Here is a 20,469-nt window from a genome sequence, read left to right on the forward strand (position 1 = left end):
TACTTTAAAAAAAGTGTTTATTGAAAACTTTTAGTCTACTTTTGTATAAATAAAATACAGATTGAAATAAAAATATTGTTTTAAACAGTTTAATATGGCTACCTCCTTTCTCTCAATGTGTTTCCCCTTTCTCCTTTTTTTTTCCCCCCACAGATAAAAGAGTATTTGCTTAATCATACCCTTCAGTGAGATTTTGAGATTCTCCCTGACAATGTATTAGATATATTTTATAATCCTGTGCATTCAACAAGATGTTGAACCCAAAGTAGCTCAGAGAACTACTGACATGGATGCATTTCGGTTGACTTTAATTACTTTCTCAATGGCTGTGCTAAAACCAAGTTATTTTCCCTCTGTGATTAAGAATGGTTTCATTTTGTCTATCTTGACTAGTTTGTATATGTGAACTTTACTCACTAGTAACAGCTGGGCCTCTAACTCATCATGACCTCTTTTTAAATAGTTATACAAGCATAGTAATGTTGAGAAGTAGCCCACATTTTTACTTAGTGTTCAAGTCAGTGATTATGTGATATAAGTATTTAAGCATTCTATCTGGTTGTGTCTCTAATAATTTATTTCCTTTTTTATTCAGGGACCTGAAGGAATTACAGGAATTCCAGGACAAAGAGGTCGTCCAGGAAAGAAGGTAAATTTTTTTTTTTTACATCTTTTTATGTTGGTTTTCTTTATTCTGATGTGCACATAGCTCCATAGCATACTGTGATGTTTTTATTTGTACTAGAAATAAAGCATTAAAGAGCTATGGCTTAAAAGGCACAATTGTATAAATTAATATTTAATTCCACATAGGAGTACTTTTTACCTTAATTATCTGAAGTCAAATTTTTGACTTTGTCATTTCTAAAAAGATCTTTGCCTTTTCTTCTCATCTTTACCAGAAATTATTTAGTAGACCATGGGCATGAAAAGAGAGAAAAGAAAAAATGCTATACCATTTGTGCCATTTAATAACAACTATAGTAAGATATTTAGGGGAGAGAAGTATTATTAGAATTGTTTCTGGCTTGTTTGAATATATTTTGATAAATTGAAAAGGTTAGTATTGATTTTATCTTCCCTATATATTAACTAAGAGATACAAAACAATATGTGTTATTTGCTTCCTTTTACTAAGAAAATCTGATGTGTTTGTAAAATTTAGTACTTTATAATAAATAATTGATACTTGGATAGAGTCAATAATTTGTTCAAGTATTGGTGAAACAAAAATTATTTTCCCATTGTAATATAATAACTCTGAATATATTTACTATAATTAAGTACAAATCACACCATATTCTAGTTCCCAAAATTGAATTATATCATTTCTGTGAATATGCACCTAATCCATCTTTCTCATAACTTGAGGGCAGTATAAGAAATAATAAAAGATAAAAGTGAATGAGGTATATTTTAGTTACCATTCTCAGTCATGAAATAATGCCCAATATTGAAGTTTCTTTTCATCATACATAATGTACTTTCTAAATGGTTTTACCAGTAGGGCAGTGCAGATCCTTACAGCAACCTGTGAATTATTATGAATCACCAAAAATTTCCTATGATCATAGTTTAGTTTTTCTTTGTGTCTGCTTGATTATCAGTAATAGAACTGAGTTACCATATGTGGAGAATAAATTATAACATTTACTATTTAAAAGCAGCTGTACTTTGATATTAGAGAATGATCAGTTAGCCTGTTGGAAAACAGAAGAATTGGTTTTCAGATGGATGTAAAATCATGTAAAAATGTTACAGATTTTTAAAGACAAACTCCAACCAAGTGATGATGTTGAGTATACAGCACTGCCCACTAGAGCCTTTGTGCATTAAATGTATCTTTGGGGCACTGAAATTCTCTGTAGAAACAGGCTTGTCATAGGGCCTGTGTTTTCTCAGGACATGAGTAAACATGCGTGCATGCATTTGTACATAAATACATAACAAGTTTCACGAATAAAACACTTGGTTATTTGTAATTCAGCATGAGCACCAGACTTCCCTGCTTATTTGTGCAAAAATTTTTGTATTCTTTTTTCCAAAATTACTTTTGATTACATTTTTAAGGTAACCCAGGTGGTATGGTATGTTGTTATTGTCAGTGGTGGTCTGTAGTACTAGTAAGTTAAAACAAAGTTACTATTTATAGAATTTTGCCTACAGAATCTCCTCTGGAGCCATTCAGGTATATGATGTAGTTGATTAAGTATAAGGTTTTTTTCTTACTTTTCTCTCTTACTAATGGCATCCACAGGGTGATAAAGGACAAATGGGGCCCGCAGGAGAAATTGGAAGCAGAGGTGCTCCCGGACAAATTGGGGAAAGTGGTCTTAAGGGTGCCAGAGGAACTAGAGGTGCTGTGGTCAGTATTTGATTTGTCTCCAAAACTGAGTTCACTGCGGATGGAAAGAAATGTATCCATGTCTAAAAGCTTCATCTCTTGATTAATTTTACAGAGAAAGCAAAAGTTCCATTGAAAATAATCTACCTCCATGGGATATGGAGAATTGTAAGCATTCCACAGTACTTAAATGGCTTAGTGGTTTCTGGACATGAAAAAGGAAAGGGGAAAAAAAATCTCAAAATGGAAATAAAATATGAAATAAGATTTTTAAAAATCAGATTATAACTCCCAACCTAAGTAGGAAAGTTTATAAAGTTGTACTTAAAATCAGGATTTAATATCTGTATAAAATTATGCTGTCATGGTTGACAAATTGCTTTGAAAATTAGATTACTCAAAAATGGGTTTTCTTTATATGCTTAGACTCTCATGCTTATCTAGAGATTATTTCTTTATAACCATCTGTGATAAGTCTCCAAAACAGCTACTGATTTTTAATCTTTCATATGAATTTTACATGATATTGGAAGCAAAGATAGCATGATAATTTGAAACTGTAATATCAAAATTCTGTTGCTAACATATTTGAACTTATTCAAAAAGTCACAGAAGAAAGAGATGCAAAATATTTAGGAGATTATCCAATTTAGTCTTTTGAGTAAAGACTTTCATAAACTTATTTATCAAATCCATATGTATTTCCTAGTCACCATTTAAATGTCACGAGTGGCTTTTCACCAAGTCCTTTGGAGAGCATTGAATAATCTGTTGTCTGAAGAAGGTTTTCCTTAGCCGTATTTTAGGGGAAAATCACATGAAGGGATATTGTTTAGACTGGAGTATCAAAAAGCAGTATCTGATGGGGAACTCTTTTAGTTGAAGCTCTCTGATGTTCTAAATGCGATTACTGTGTTATCTCCTCAATCACTTACTGTCAATTGTTAAGACTTCTCAGCCTCATTTTAAGTGTTCCATTCCTTACTGTCATCTTACTAAGTCAGGTAGTATGTACTTCCTTTTATTTAAATTGCTAATATTTTTCTTCTGTGCCCTATGAATTCAAATATGTTATATAATGTGATACCCAAGAGTAGAATTGCTGGATCATACGGTAGTTCTGTTTTTAATTTTAATTTTTTGAGGAGCCTGCATACTGTTTTTCATAATGGCTGCACCAATTTATATTCCTACCGACAGTGAACAAGGATTCCCTTTTCTCCACATCCTTCCCAACACTTGATATTTGTTGTCTTTTTTGTAATAGCCATTCTAATAGATATGAGGTGATATCTCATTGTGGTTTTGATTTGCATTTCCCTGATGATTAGTGATGTTGAGCATCTTTCCATGTGCCTGTTGGCTATCTTGGGAAAACATCTGTTTAGATCCTCTGCCCATTTTTAAATTGGGTTGTTTGTCTTTTTGATGTTGAGTTGTATGAATTATTTCTGTATTTAGATATTAACCCCTTATCAGATTAATTGTTTGCAAATATCTTCTCTGATTCAGTAGGTGACCTTTTTGCTTTATTGATTGTTTCTTTGACTGTGTAAAAGCTATTTTGTTTGATATTGTCTACTTATTTTTCCTTTTGTTTATTTTACCTGAGGAGAGATATAAAAAAAATATTTCCAAGACCAATATCAAAAAGCATACAGTCTGTGTTTTCTTCTAGAAATTTATGGTTTCAAGTCTTACATTTGAGTCTTTTATGGGAATACATAATATTAATTCTTTTGATGTTTGCAAATCTGATAAATGAAAAAGTATGTCTCATTTTCTTTCTTACATTTTCTTGCTTGCAACTAAATAAATTGTACTTTTTCCTCTGAAAGTTGCCTGTTCGTATGTACTTTACATATTTTTCTATTAGACTATTTTCTTTTTCTTAATTGCAAGAACACCTTATATAGTTTAGATAATATATTTTTGTTAAATATGTTGCAAATATATTACAAATATATTTCCCTTTCTATCATTCATCCTGTTTACACTATCTTTCACTGGACAGAGGTTTTAATTATTACAATCAAATTTGTCAGTCTTTCTGTTAACAGTCTAGATTTTGTTACATAAAGTATATAAAAATATACTTCCATATCCTTTTCCTAATATTGTTACCCTTAGCCCTGTTAAAGCATATGGAGTTTATTTTGCTATAAGTTGTAAAGGACTAATTTCTTTTTTCCATGTTCTTAGCCAGTTGTCTCAATACTATTTAATAAATCTATTTCCCAGTTTTCTGAAATGCTACCCTTACTGTAAGCTACTCTCAAATAATGGTCTGTTTTCATTTTCTATATTTTCTTTTCTCAATTTTTTAGTTTATTACTAGGTACCACACCATTTAAATTGTTACATCATTACAGTATCTTTTGAGATCTAGAAGGGCAAATACTTCATAATTTATTTTTCTGAAAAGCTCAGCTCTTACTATGATTTCGTCTGTTTTTTGTTTGAACTTTAAAATACAATTCTGCAAGTTCCTTTAATATTGAATCATTCATAGAAATAGAATTACCATATTCATTCTATGAATGATTAACATATGTCTTTTTATTTACTTATATCTTCTATATCCTTAAAGTTTTATCCTTTATCTCTGTGCTTACATCTTTCTTATTAGGTGTATTGTTAGTTTCTTACAGATTTTGTTGTTTTAAGGGTAGTCCTTTTTCTAGTTCATCTTCTTACTAATCTGTGTAGGAAATCTTTTTTAAAAACTTTATATTTATTTCAGTGAATTTTAATAATTCTAAGGATTCCTTAGGTAAATAATTGTATCACCTCCTCATATTTATTGTTTATTATCCTTACTTATTTCATTAGTTAGAACTTCTGGCTGGTGTGGCCTTTGGCTGTGCCTTAATTTCCTTATCTCCTATTTATTTTGAGACTCAAATAGAAGAGTTAGTGTGAAAACTTTTTAATAACATAAAAGGAAGGGACATTTTTAAGAGTGTTATTTTTGCTTTTTTTCAGTTGTCTGTTATCGTTTCAGTAGTTTAGGAATATTTACTGATTTGCCTTTAACTTATGATTTCCTCGTCTGTATAAATTGATAATAAGTGTAAATAATAGAGGTGAATATTATACATAAGTTGTCAACCAATTCTCTTTTAACAGCTTTGACCAGAGTTGAAATCATGTTCATCAAAGCACCTGAGGCTATGAATGAGTACAGAGTTGTCGATCCTATCATGACAATACTAAAAACTATCAGAATTCACTCCCTAATATTTAGTGATGTGCAAATACCACAAACTTTAACAAACGCAAACTACATTTCCAAGAATTTGCTGGAAATTTACAGCATTCTGGCAACTGAAAGTATTTCTTTTAATATGATTAAAGATGTTCATACCAGAAATAAACCAAAGAAACATATTTTTGTGGGACCAACATGGTTCAAAAGTAAAATAAGATGCAAGTTGGAGAATTACTTTTTGTTTTCCTGTTTCAGACTAGATAGAATTTTGTATCTTTAAAAATCTAAGTTTTAAATAACAAAAATGCAGGTTTAACAATTTAAACAATTGTCTGTTTTCTTTCTAATGTTTGCTTTGTTTTTTAGGGACCTTTAGGATTGATGGGACCTGCTGGAGAACCTGGAATTCTAGGATATAGGGTAAGCATGTATAATTGGAAATAAGAAATGTTTATTTGCATAAAAACATTACATAAAGATGTCATCCCAAATATACAAATTCAGATGAAATCTCCTGATAATGCTTTCTAGCATATTTAGACATCAGGCTCCTATACAGTGAATCATATTTTTCTTTCAGAATTAGTGTAATATCTAATGGCACAGCCATGATAGTATTATGTAGAGCACATACTAATGATACGGAGATTGTCTACTTACTTGTCCTTCTCTTAGGGCCATGAAGGTCAACCGGGACTTTCTGGGTTGCCAGGACCTAAAGGAGAAAAGGTGTGTATGCTTATATTGACTTTTTAATCCTAAAAGTAAACACTGAATTCATGTGTTCTTTCTGAAAGTATGCTGGAAACATTTTCAAAGAATAAAATAAGTACTTTTCAACTTGGGAAGTATTGTAGATTCTAGAAGAAAAATAAATATAAAGGGAGAAATATTTAAAATAATTAAGAAGTCTTTGATAGATAGTTTCAGATTGAGGTGAAAACTAATGTTAATTTGCTTATTGAAAGAGATTGTGAGACTCTAGATTAAATGACTAACTATAGTACGTTTATGGTAAAATTTTTATGAATTAAGAATAACTACAACAGTACTCCTCTTGATTTGTAGTATTGTTGGAAAACTGACACTGAGAAAATTAGTAAGCTGCTTTTTATGTAACTGAAGGAGATTGACCCTTCCACAGAGAACCATATATGAATTACAATTGTGTATAAAGTAGCATATGCTAAGTTTTGTAGATAAGACTTTTTCATTTAAAAAAGATAAAACCAGATTGCATATTTTATAACCTATTAGAAATAATAGGCTTAAATTTTTTAATTTATTTCATTAATTTAACTTTATGTATGAATCATCTTCATTGTAGGGTTATCCAGGAGAAGATAATACAATCCTAGGACCACCTGGGCCTCGGGGTGAACCAGTAAGTTTTTTTCTAAAATTATTTTGATGTTTTAAGATAAAATGCAGTTAGTACAATAGATTCATAATACCAATTACATCTTTTTAAGAACTTTTTTGTTCTTAGTTTTATAACATGGTTTTATATGACAGCAGTACTTGCAGTCACATAATCTAAATAGGAAAACTGTTTATATACAGCTCAAGATCCGTAGCATTATGTAGAAGTTTGATATCGGAACTTTCAAATCTAACTTCCAGCATTAAGTTCATGATAACAACTTTTTACAAAGATAATCAAAATATTACGTACTCTAGGCATTTAGGGCAGATATTTATACATCAAATTCAGATTTATTTCTAAAGTATGTTTAAAAATCTGATCTGTATCCTTGTTTATAGTAGTTTATACACAGTTACCAAATAATTTGAAAATTCATCTAACTACTTATTAGAGCCAATATTCTTTAAAGATTACTAATCTGTAACCTTCTAATTAAGCATTTTAAAGACTAGCTGTAACCATGATTTTTTAAAAGTAGCTCTTCTATCTTTGATTATCTGAATAACTATCTCTATGTTCATACTTAATTAAAACAGTATGCAGGATATATGTAAATTAAATGAATAGTGCAAAAATGCCTGGTTCACAGAAATAAATATAATTGGTTAAATTTTCCATATTTCACATCATATCATATAAGATAAATGAATCCTAAAACAGAAGAATCAGAATATATAGTCACTCCCAATATTTTGACCTGACTCTGGAAATGATTGAAAAGTATACTCTGTTTTAGAAATAGGAAAAATTCTAGAGTTTTTCTGAGTAAATCAAACCAGTCTCACACAGAGGCAAATTCATCTATAAGAATATATAAAATTCTTTATCAGAAATCAACAAAAAATGAAAAGACACCTACTGAATGGAAGAAAATTCTTGCAAATGATATGACCACTAAGGGGCTAATATCCAAAATATATAAACATTTCATACATTTCATAAACATTTCAATAGCAAAAAAAGTCCAATTTAAAAAATGGGCAGAAGAACTGTATAGACATTTTTCCAAAGAAAACGTACAGATGGCCAGCCAGGCACATGAAGATACTTGACATTGTTAACCATCAGAGAAATGCAAATTCAAACCACAATGAGATAATCACCTCACACTTAGATGGCTGTCATCAAAAAGACCACAAATTACAAATGTTGACGAGGTGGTGGAGAAAAGGGAACTCTGTGCACTGTTGGTGGAAATACAAATTGGTGCTTCTATATGCAAAACACTATGAGGTTTTTCAAACAACTAAAAACAGAACTGCCATATGACCTATCAATTCCATTCCTGGGTACATATTCAAAAAACAAAAACAGTAATCAGGAAAGATGTATGCACCGCAATTCCATAGTAGCAATGTTTACAATTACCAAGATATGAAATAAGCTTAAATGTCCATCCACAGATGAATGAAGGAAGAAGATGTAGTCATATATATATGTATGTGTGTGTGTGTGTATATATATATATATACACACATATACCCAAAAATATATACAATACTACTCATTTACCACAATGTGGGTAAATTTAGAGATAATTTTGCGAGGTGAAATAAATAAGACAGAAATAAAAATACTATGTGATATCACATATATATGGAATCTAAAAAATAAAGCAGTAGTAAATATAACAAAAGAGAAGCAGACTCACAGATATAGGGAGCAAACTAGTGGTTAACAGTGCAGAGGAGAATGAGGGAGAGGCAAGATAAGGTTAAAGGATTAACAGTTTACTGATGGCTGCTGCTACTGCTGCTGCTAAGTCGCTTCAGTCGTGTCCGACTCTATGCGACCCCATAGACGGCAGCCCACGAGGCTCCCCGGTCCCTGGAATTCTCAAGGCAAAAATACTGGAGTGGGTTGCCATTTCCTTCTCCAATGCATGAAAGTGAAAAGTGAAAGTGAAGTCGCTCAGTCGTGTCCAACTCTTAGCGACCCCATGGACTGAAGCCCACCAGGCTCCTTTGTCCATGGGATTTTCCAGGCAAGAGTACTGGAGTGGGTTGCCACTGCCTTCTCCAACATAGTAATACATCTTTCGTTCAGGTCAGTTCAGTTCAGTTGCTCAGTCCTGTCCGATTCTTTGCAACCCCATGGACTGCAACACATCAGGCCTCCCTGTCCATCACCAACTCCTGCAGTTTACTCAAACACATGTCCATTGAGTCAGTGATGCCATCTAACCATCTCATCCTCTGTGATCCCCTTCTCTTCCTGCCCTCAATCTTTCCCAGCATCAGGGTCTTTTCTAATGAGTTAGTTGTTCAGATCAGGTGGCCAAAGTATTGGAGTTTCAGCTTCAACATCAGTCCTTCCAATGAATATTCAGGACTAATTTCCTTTAGGATGGACTAGTTGAATCTCCTGGAAGTCCAAGGGACTCTCAAGAGTCTTCTCCAACACCACAATTCAAAAGCATCAATTCTTCGGTGCTCAGCTTTCTTCACAGTTCAACTCTCACATCCATACATGACCACTGGAAAAACCATAGCCTTGACTAGACAGACCTTTGTTGGCAAAGTAATATCTCTGCTTTTTAATATGTGTCTAGGTTGGTCATAACTTTCCTTCCAAGGAGTAAGTGTCTTTTAATTTCATAGCTGCAGTAACCATCTGCAGTGATTTTAGAGCCCCCCAAAATAAAGTCTGTCACTGTTTCCACTGTTTCCCTATCTATTTGCCATGAAGTGATGGGATCAGCTGCTATGATCTGTTTTCTGAATGTTGAGCTTTAAGCCAACTTTTTCACTCTCTACTTTCACTTTCATCAAGAGGCTCTTTAGTTCTTCTTTGCTTTCTGCCATAAGGGTGGTGTCATCTGCGAATCTGTGGTTATTGATATTCCTCCTCTCAGTCTTGATTCCAGCTTGTGCTTCATCCAGTCTGGCATTTCTCATGATGTACTCTGCATAGAAGTTAAATAAGCAGGGTGACAATATATAGCCTTGACATACTCCTTTCTGAATTTGGAACCAGTCTGTTCCATGTCCAGTTCTAACTGTTGCTTCTTGACCTGCATACAGATTTCTCATGAGGCAGGTCAAGTGGTCTGGTATTCCCATCTCTTTCAGAATTTTCCAGTTTGTTGTGATCCACATAGTCAAAGGCTTTGGCATAGACAATAAAGCAGAAATAGATGTTTTTCTGGAACTCTCTTGCTTTTTCCATGATCCAGCGGATGTTGGCAATTTGATCTGTGGTTCCTCTGCCTTTTCTAAATCCAGCTTGAACATCTGGAAGTTCACAGTTCATCTACTGTTGAAGCCTGGCTTGGAGAATTTGAGCATTGCTTTGCTAGCGTGTGAGATGAGTGCAGTTGGGCAGTAGTTTGAACGTTCTTTGGCATTGCCTTTCTTTGGGATTAGAATGAAAACTGACCTTTTCCAGTCCTGTGGCCACTGCTGAATTTTCCAAATTTGCTGGCATACTGAGTATAGCACTTTTACAGCATCGTCTTTTAGGATTTGAAACAGCTCAACTGAATATGCATCACCTCCACTAGCTTTATTTGTAGTGATGCTTCCTAAGGCCCATTTGACTTCACATTCCAGGATGTCTGGCTCTAGGTGAGTGATCAAACAATTGTGATTATCTGGGCTGTGAAAAATTTTTTTGTATAGTTCTTATGTGTATTCTTGCCACCTCTTCTTAATATCTTCTGCTTCTGTTAGGTCCATAACATTTCTGTCCTTTATTGTGCCCATCTTTGCATGAAAAGTTTTCTTGGTATCTCTAATTTTCTGGAAGAGATCTCTAGTCTTTCATTCTATTGTTTTATCTCTTTCTTTGTGCTGATCACTGAGGAAGTCTTTCTTATTTCTCCTTGCTATTCTTTGGAACTCTGCATTCAAATGGGTGTATCTTTCCTTTTCTCCTTTGCCTTTTGCTTCTCTTCTTTTTGCAGGTATTTGTAAGGCCTCCTCAGACAACCATTTTGCCTTTTTATATTTCTTTTTCTAGGGCATGGTGTTGATCACTGCCTCCTGTACAATGTCATGAACCTCCTTCCATAGTTCTTCAGGTACTCTGTCTATCAGATCTAATCCCTTGAATCTATGCATCATTCCCACTGTATAATCATAAGGGATTTGATGTAGATCATACCTGAATGGTCTAGTGGTTTTCCCTACTTTCTTCAATTTAAGTCTGAATTTGGCAATAAGGAGTTCATGATCTGAGCCACAGTCAGCTCCCAGTCTTGTTTTTGCTGACTGTGTAGAGCTTCTCCATCTTTGGCTGCAAAGAATATAATCAATCTGACTTCAGTATTGACCCTCTGGTGATGTCCATGTGTAGAGTCTTCTCTTGTATTGTTGGAAGAAGGTGTTTGCTATGACCAGTGCGTTCTTTTGGCAAAACTCTATTAGCCTTTGCCCTGCTTCACTCTGTACTCCAAGGCCAATTTGCCTGTTACTCCAGGTATTTCTTGACTTCTTACTTTTGCCCTTACTTTTTTTGCCTTACTTTTGCCCATTCCAGTGCCCTAAAATGAAAAGGACATCTTTGGGGGTGTTAATTCTAGAAAGTCTTGTAGGTCTTCATAGAACCATTCATCTTCAGCTTCTGATCAGCATTACTCTTCGGGGCATAGACTTGGATTACCGTGATATTGAATGGTTTGCCTTAGAAACGAACAGAGATCATTCTGTCATTTTTGAGACTGCATCCAAGTACTGCATTTTGGATTCTTTTGTTGACTATGATGGCTACTCCATTTCTTCTAAGGGATTCTTGCCCACAATAGTATATATAATCATCATCTGAGTTAAAGTCACGCATCCAGTCCATTTTAGTTTGCTGATTTCTAAAATGTCAATGTTCACTTTTGCCATCTCCTGTTTGACCACTTCCAGTTTGCCTTGATTCATGGACCTAACATTCCAGGTTGCTATGCAATATTGCTCTTTACAGCATCAGACTTTACTTCCATCACCAGTCACATCCACAACTGGGTGTTGTTTTTGCTTTGGCTCCATCTCATTCTTTCTGGAATTTTTTCTCCACTGATGTCCTGTAGCATATTGGGCCCCTACCAACCTGGGTAGTTCATCTTTCAGTGTCCTATCTTTTTGCCTTTTCATACTGTTCATGGGGTGCTCAAGGCAAGAATACTGAAGTGGTTTACCATTCCCTTCTCCAGTGAGCCACGTTTTGTCAGAACTCTCCACCATCACCCATCTGTCTTGGGTGGCCCTACATGACCTGGCTCATAGTTTCATTGAGTTAGACAAGGCTGTGGTACATGTGATCAGATTGGTTAGTTTTCTGTGATTGTGGTCTTCAATCTGTCTGCCCTCTGATGGAGAAGGATAAGAGGCTTATGGAGTCTTCCTGATGGGAGAGACTGACTGAGTGGGAAACTGGGTCTTGTTTGATTGGTAGGGCCATGCTCAGTAAACCTTTAATCATCTTTTGTTACCTGAACATTATTGACCTGATACGTTTCAGTATTCACAGGTATTAGTTTCTCCAAAGATCCCCTGGTCAATAAAAGATACAAACTACTGTGTATTAAATAAGCTACAAGGATATATTGTACAACACAGGCAATATAGTCAGTGTTTTAACTGTAAATGAAGTACAACCTCTAAAAATTGTGAATCACTATGTTGTGCACCTAAAAACTTACATAATATTGTAGATAAACTATACCTCAATTGAAAAAAAGGAATCCAAGTTACCCCATACCTTATATAAATTTAAAGTAAATCATTAAGAGATGGAATGATATCTTTAAAAATTCTGTAACAATGCATTATAAATGTCTCTAAACCTCTGAAAGAGAAAAATATGGAAACAGTACAGAAATTTAAAAGTACAAAGAAAAATATGCACAAGAAGAATAGAGTAGTGCTCCTTTTCCCCAGATTCACATATTCCATGTTCAAAGAATGTCACTGAAATATAATAAATGTATGACATAGCTAGCATAATGTCATTTTATTAGAAGACTTGAGACAGGTGTGAACATTAGACCAAGAATATTCTAAACAATTAAATCAAAGTCAGAGACTTTTGTCTTTACATTATGTCTAATATCTTTATTCACATAGAAGGAAGCTGTTTATCCATAATAAATTTTATGGTTCCGATAATTTCTTTTGAGTTTCTTTTGGGGTAGCTGGTCCTAATATGTGATAATTGGTTTTTCAAGTGCATTTTAGAATAGGTAGTTTGAACTGCTTATCATATCAAAGGATTTTTTTTTAATTTTATTTTTAAACTTTAAAATATTGTATTAGTTTTGCCAAATATTGAAATGAATCTGCCACAGGTATACATGTGTTCCCCATCCTGAACCCTCCTCCCTCCTCCCTCCCCATACCATCCCTCTGGGTCGTCCCAGTGCACCAGCCCCAAGCATCCAGTATCGTGCATCAAACCTGGACTGGCGACTCGTTTCATACATGATATTATACATGTTTCAATGCCATTCTCCCAAATCTTCCCACCCTCTCCCTCTCCCTCTCCCACAGAGTCCATAAGACTGTTCTATACATCAGTGTCTCTTTTGCTGTCTCATACACAGGGTTATTGTTACCATCTTTCTAAATTCCATATATATGCATTAGTATACTGTATTGGTGTTTTTCTTTCTGGCTTACTTCACTCTGTATAATAGGTTCCAGTTTCATCCACCTCATTCGAACTGATTCAAATGTATTCTTTTTAATGGCTGAGTAATACTCCATTGTGTATATGTACCACAGCTTTCTTATCCATTCATCTGCTGATGGACATCTAGGTTGCTTCCATGTCCTGGCTATTATAAACAGTGCTGCGATGAACATTGGGGTACACGTGTCTCTTTCCCTTCTGGTTTCCTCAGTGTGTATGCCCAGCAATGTAAGACCAGAAACTATAAAACTCCTAGAGGAGAACATAGGCAAAACACTCTCCGACATACATCAAAGGATTTTATATTAGAAATGTTTAGAAAAAGTTAAAAGTAGGGATTCCCTGATAGCTCAGTTGGTAAAGAATCCACCTGCAATGCAGGAGACCCCAGTTCGATTCCTGAGTCAGGAAGATCCACTGGAGAAAGGGTAGGCTACCGACTCCAGTATTCTTGGGCTTCCCTTGTGGCTTAGCTGGTAAAGAATCTGCCTGCAATGTGGGAGAGCTGGGTTCAATACCTGGGTTGGGATGATCCCCTGGAGAAGGGTCCAGCTACCCACTCCAGTATTCTGGCCTGGAAAATTCCATGGACTGTGTAGTCCATGGAATCACAAAGAGTCAGACACGACTGAGTGACTTTCACAAGTTTATTTGTTTCTACCTCAAGAATTAAAATGAGTAAGTATAATTTCTTTAGGTCAATTTATATCTTAATATTTAAGATTTTGCAGATTAAAGAATAGACAATATAATTTCTAATAAAGAATGATAAAGTAGAATTAGCTCTTAGATACTTTTAAAAAGGTGATTAAATATAATACTTTCTAATTAATGCAATTGATTAAGCCCATTAATCACTTACTTAATGGCTGAGTGGTCCTGCTTATTTTGTTTTCAATCATTTTAACATTCAGTACAAATGCAAGTTATTTTGATATCTTTTATAACACACTTTACTCACCTGAAAATTCACATTGTTTACTTGGACTTCATTTTGTCAGTATTTTTTCTAGCAGAATAATTATGAGATTGTCTTTAAATAATGTTTATGGTGTTCTTAGTGTTGTTGAAATTCAATCCTTTGAAATTATCCAAAGGTGAAAGTGAAAGGTGTTAGTCGCTCAGTCATGTCTGACTCTTTGTGATCCCATGGACTGTAGCCCGCCAGGCTCCTCTGTCCATGGAATTCTCCAGGCAAGAATACTGAAGTGGGGAGCCATTCCCTTCTCCAGGAGATCTTCCCAACCCAGGGATTGAACTTGGGTCTCCCACATTGCAGGCAGATTCTTTTCTGTCTGAGAGTGGAACTAAACAAATTATTGTACATTTGATTTCATATTTTTACAGAAAAAATATTCCACATTAACTATTTCATCTGTGTTCTCAAATACTTAGATACATTGATTGTTTCTGCCTATGGTCTCTTTAGGGTCCAGTGGGAGAACAAGGAGAGAGAGGAGAGCCTGGAGCAGAGGGATATAAGGTAATTCCTATAACTTTCACACCTTTCTTCTAAATTTGAATAGGTTTCTCTGTGGTTCTTCTCAGTTGCAAATGAAAATAAGCATCATTGAGATAATTAGGAATATCTAATGTTTTTGATCCTAGAAGAAGCTCTTTGTATTTTCTATTCCTTCTTTCTAAAATTATCTTCATCTCCTTCCATTGCTGTTTTGTCTCATCATTCAGATCTCAACTGAAATGTTACTTTTGAGAGTGCTTCTCTAACTGCCCTTTCTATCCACCACTTTATATCTTATTACTCTATTTTATGACATTTAATGTTATCCAAATTATCTTACCTCCTTTTATACACTCATTTTTTTGTTTGTTGTCTACATCCCCTGAGAAAATATAATATCCATGAGAATAAGACTGTCATGTTTTCATCATTATATCCCCAACTTCTAGAACACAAATTTCCTACTGTATAGTAGAAATTCATTAAAGACTTGTCAAATGGATAAACACCATTATATTCTTATGTCAATTCTTATCCTCTTCTATTCTTAAAAGGATTTTTAGAGACAAGCTGTATTGCTCAAATTATATTAGACTATGGAGAGAATTTATTCAGTGTCATTATTTATTAACATATTTGTGTTGAGGATGTTCTGTATTCCTGCCCTATATCTCTTCCATTTTTGTTTATAATGTCATATACTAAATAAAATGGTCATTTGTTAACTCTCTCCCTATACCTCCTATCTTTTTCCTTTGCTCACAACATCATCTGCTTGCTCACAAAATTACATAATCTTTACTTACATAAATCCTGTTTACCCTTTATAATCTAATTCATACCCCCTTTTCTACTGTCTAGCAGCAAGCTTTCCCTCTAATCTAGTCCTATAGTATTTATTGATTATAGAAGTCATTCAATACAAATATTTTGCAATCTTCTGCTACTATCATTTTTGCTAATTGTTTTTAATGTGTAGATATCTGAGCTCCTCAATTTGAATATGACTTCTTTCTTTCTTGTACAATGTCTGTTTTAAGCCCTGTACATAATAGTATATAATATGTTGTTGTTCAGTCATAAATCATGTCCAACTGTCTGAGACCCCCATGGACTGCCTCACACCAGGCTTCCCTGTCCTTCACTATCTCCCAGAGTTTGCTCAAACTCATGTCCATTGAGTCAACGATGCCATCCAACCATCTCATCCTCTGTCGCCCCCTTCTCCTTTACTTGAAATTAACTTTTCTTTGCCAACTCACGGCTTTCCGCATAATTTGAGAAGCTTCTTAAACTTCTTTGACTTTTTCTGTGCTAACTTCTCTACATGTTCTTCAGAAAATCGGGTTCTTATAATGTCTTCTTTTGACTTCTGCCATGGCATCTGGTCCCATCACTTCATGGGAAATAGATGGGGAAACAGTGGAAACAGTGTCAGACTTTATTTTGGGGGGCTCCAAAATCACTGCAGATGGTGACTGCAGCCATGAAATTAAAAGACGCTTACTGCTTAGAAGGAAAGTTATGACCAACCTAGACAACATATTAAAAAGCAGAGACATTACTTTGCCAAAAAAGGTCCGTCTAGTCAAGGCTATGGTTTTTCCATTGGTCATGTATGGATGTGAGAGTTGGACTGTGAAGAAAGCTGAGCACTGAAGAATTGATGCTTTTGAACTGTGGTGTTGGAGAAGACTCTTGAAGAGTCCCTTGGACTGCAAGGAGATCCAACCAGTCCATTCTAAAAGAGATCAGTCCTGGATGTTCTTTGGAAGGACTGATGCTAAAGCTGAAACTCCAGTACTTTGGCCACCTCATGCAAAGAGTTGACTCACTGGAAAAGGCTCTGATGCTGGGAGGGATTGGGGGCAGGAGAAGAAGGGGACGACAAAGGATGAGGTGGCTGGATGGCATCAGTGACTTGATGGACGTCAGTTTGAGTGAACTCCCGGAGATGGTGATGGACAGGGAGGCCTGGCGTGCTGCAATTCATGGGGTCGCAAAAAGTTAGACACTACTCAGCAACTGAACTGAACTGAACTGAACTGAACTACAACCAGTAACTATATCAGCATGGCAAACAAACAGCTAATTATTCTGTTAGAAGGGAAAGAATCTCTTCTTCACCTGGCTGGGAGAAGACAAATGCTGCCCCTGTTTTTCTGGATAGCCCCTACATTCTTCAGAAATCCTTCATCAGAGTAAAGTTTTTCACTAGGATGGCTGTAGAATCTGGTTCTCCTATAGTCCATATAGTGCTGATGAAGTCTTCAATCATGGATGTTTTACCACCTAATGTGATACACATTTTCTTCTTTGTATTATTCCATCTTGTTTCTTAGGCTTTAAGAGTCATTTTATCATTTGCTGATGGATCTATTTGAAAAAGCCATTTAGTGCCAGACGGTCACAATAACTTCATTGCTTAGACATCTCAAAGTCATGAAATACCCACACCTGTACCCTGCCACATTTTTCCAAGCACACGTTCGATTCAAACAGTGGAACCATGCTTTATTCAGAGTTAGATTATTCTGTTATACCCTTATGTGATACTTTTAAATGATTGCTTTTCTATATGGGCATTGTAGACATGACCATTTCACTCTAGTAAACAGATGGTCAGAATTATTATAAGCTTTTTAAAATTGGGCTCAAATGCACATAGCATAAAATTTACCATTTTAGCCATTTTAAAATGATACAATTTAGAGGCATTTAATAGATTGGCAATATTGTACAATCATCACACTCTGCCTAGTTCTAGAACATTTTCATCACCCCAAAAAGGAAGCCCTGTGCTTGTTAAACAGTCATTCTACTTCTCCCAACCTCTGGAAACCAATACTCTGCTTTCTATCTCTACCAAATTATCTATTCTGTATCTTTCATATAATTGGGATCATATAATATATAGCCTTTTGTGTCTGGCTTCTTTCACTTTACAAAGTATTTTCAAGATTCATCCACGTTGTAAAATATGTCAGTACTTCATTCCTTTTTATGGTTGAATAATCACCAAGCTTTTAAAAACACTTTTATATTCACAAATATTCTTTTTTTTTAATGATAAACTCATGATTTTCCTGTTGGAGAAAAAATACGGAATGGATAGTGAATATTTTGCTTTCATCTGGCTATGAACAGCTGAAAGACATTTTGAAACCCTTATCACCATCCTTTGTTCTTTTTTTCCTCTTGAAGAAACTGAGAATCACAAAAGTCAAGTATCTTGTTCATTATCAGCAGTAAATATATCCTAGTCATCGCTATATGTGATATGTTTTATGTGTTTACATATAATTAAATCTCTTCTCATTCAGCATTTATTTTAGTGTCTTCCATGGACCAGGAAGGAGCCCTGAATGTAACACGGAGCACTCAACACACAGTCTTTGACTCCCTAGACATCACATATAAAAAACAAGAATATTTAATCAGTATAAAAGCAGATATAGTAAAATATTTGCCATCCAGAAAACTACACATCATGTATGTCAAGATAAAGTCATTTGAGGTTTGATATGAGAGCCAGAGGACATGGTATGAATAAGAACACTACACTGTTAATATTCACTTTTTAAAAGTGTGAGCAGAAACATAAATACCTAAGATTAAGTCAACCTAAACTTATATGAGACAAAGCCCTAGAAATAAGTTGAATAAATTATGTTCTACCTTAAACTCCTTTTTATTTTGGTTTAGCAAAGGCCATAGAATTTTTTGCATACAATAAAATAACTACTAATCCTATTCTCACTTGGTCTTCAGTCCTTAGCATTAGACATACACATCCAAATAGCTACTAGACATCATCACAGGTACCTCAGACTCAGCATGTCCCAGTCCAAATCTGATCCCCCTCTTTTTATGTCTTTAATTCAGTGAATAGTACCAGCAGACATCCAGGTGTCTAGTAAACTAATCTTCCCTCTTTCTGTCTCTCTCTCTCTCTTTGTCGCTCTCGCTTGCTTTCTCTTTTCTCTCACCTCTCCCTCCTCATTCTCCCCTTTCTCTATCCTCTCATCTCTCAACTTCAATTGGCCACTTCTTTTGACCTTTTATGTATCTCTGGAGTCTATCCACTTCACCCTACTTTAGGGTTTCATCATTTATTGCCTGAATTCTTTTAATAGCTCACTAACTAGACTCACTATCAACAGTCACAGCCCTTTTAAATCCATTCTCCACTTAACATGTTGTGTTAGATGACTCTCCATTCATTCTCCCATGCTATTCCTCTGCAGAATGCCTTCCTTTTTCTTTACCGCCTGGAAAACTCATCCTTTAAACTTCAGCTTCCCATATAAAATCATCACTTATGATTTTATAATCATCATCATATATAATCATCACTTTCCATATAAAATCCTCTCCAGACTCCCTTTGATCATCCAACCCCTCCCACTACTAACATCACCAGAAAAAAAATAATCACTTCCTGTAATCTTGCCCACATAACTTCATAATAATATTTACTGCAGTACATTTAATTCTTACCACTGTAGAAAATAATTTGTCAGTTTTTATTGGGATGGAAAGAGCCAAAGGAACTATAGTGGAGCTCCTAGTAAACAAGTTAGATTTTCCTAAGGTTTGCATCCAAACATCACAAACCTATAAGAGGCAGTTGGCTCTTCTATGATCATTCTAAAAAGGTCTCTGTAAAACTGCAGCTAGAATGGTGACAAAACCATAATAGACCATGATGGTTTGGAGTTTTGTAGTTGACTCAGTATGGTTACTGTCACTTAGTTCACTTTGTAACCCCAACTTTTCACCAATTGCTTCTCTCCTGAGCTGGCTTTATAAGTGACCTACAATAATTGTATTTACTTGAATGAAGCTCCCTCATGGTTGACCTGATTCTGTTACTTGCTGATCCTGGTCATGTTTTGTTAGTAAGAGTCATATTGTTTGTGGGTAGTCATCCTTTTCTCTTTAGTTATGACTGTGTGCTATTTATAGAAAGCTTTCCAAATTACCCTTTATCTCTTGCAACTGTTCTCTCCCTTAAACAGGATTTGTTTACTTTATCAGGAAGTTGAATCTTAAAACCATAAACATTTATGCTGCAGAATGCAAACAAAAAAGACTTCAAATGATCTTGCAGGAGAATAAATCATTAGCCTTAAGTAATCCCTTCTTCTACCAGCCCAGAAAGGAGATGAGCCTGATAACTGTCCTTCCTATGGCATCCTTTCTGTAATATACAGGAAGAAAAGAATCTGAAGTGGACAGTGGGGAAGGGGATAAAAGAGATTACATGTGGAATTCTTTCTGCATAACTGTTACCTGACATGCCCCTAGGTTGTTGTTAGTTTCTGTTTGCACACTTGAAAAATGTGGTGGGTCAGCATTCCTTTCTAGGAGAACTGGGCTGATGACAGATTGCTAGAGTCAGAGTC

At 35.0% G+C, this 20,469-nt stretch overlaps 1 protein-coding gene across 1 annotated transcript in view; it reads left to right on the forward strand.

Moving 5' to 3' along the window:
- COL24A1 (collagen type XXIV alpha 1 chain) overlaps window positions 1–20,469 on the forward strand; it is a 404,934-nt gene that overhangs the window by 295,853 nt on the left and 88,612 nt on the right. The window contains exons 39-44 of the mRNA XM_055587104.1: window positions 596–649; window positions 2,258–2,365; window positions 5,922–5,975; window positions 6,231–6,284; window positions 6,883–6,939; window positions 15,029–15,082. Of these exons, the coding sequence (XP_055443079.1) occupies window positions 596–649; window positions 2,258–2,365; window positions 5,922–5,975; window positions 6,231–6,284; window positions 6,883–6,939; window positions 15,029–15,082 (381 nt within the window). The remainder of the gene's footprint in view (window positions 1–595; window positions 650–2,257; window positions 2,366–5,921; window positions 5,976–6,230; window positions 6,285–6,882; window positions 6,940–15,028; window positions 15,083–20,469) is intronic.

Source organism: Bubalus kerabau, chromosome 6, assembly GCF_029407905.1.
Source record: "Bubalus kerabau isolate K-KA32 ecotype Philippines breed swamp buffalo chromosome 6, PCC_UOA_SB_1v2, whole genome shotgun sequence".
NCBI lineage: Eukaryota > Metazoa > Chordata > Mammalia > Artiodactyla > Bovidae > Bubalus > Bubalus kerabau.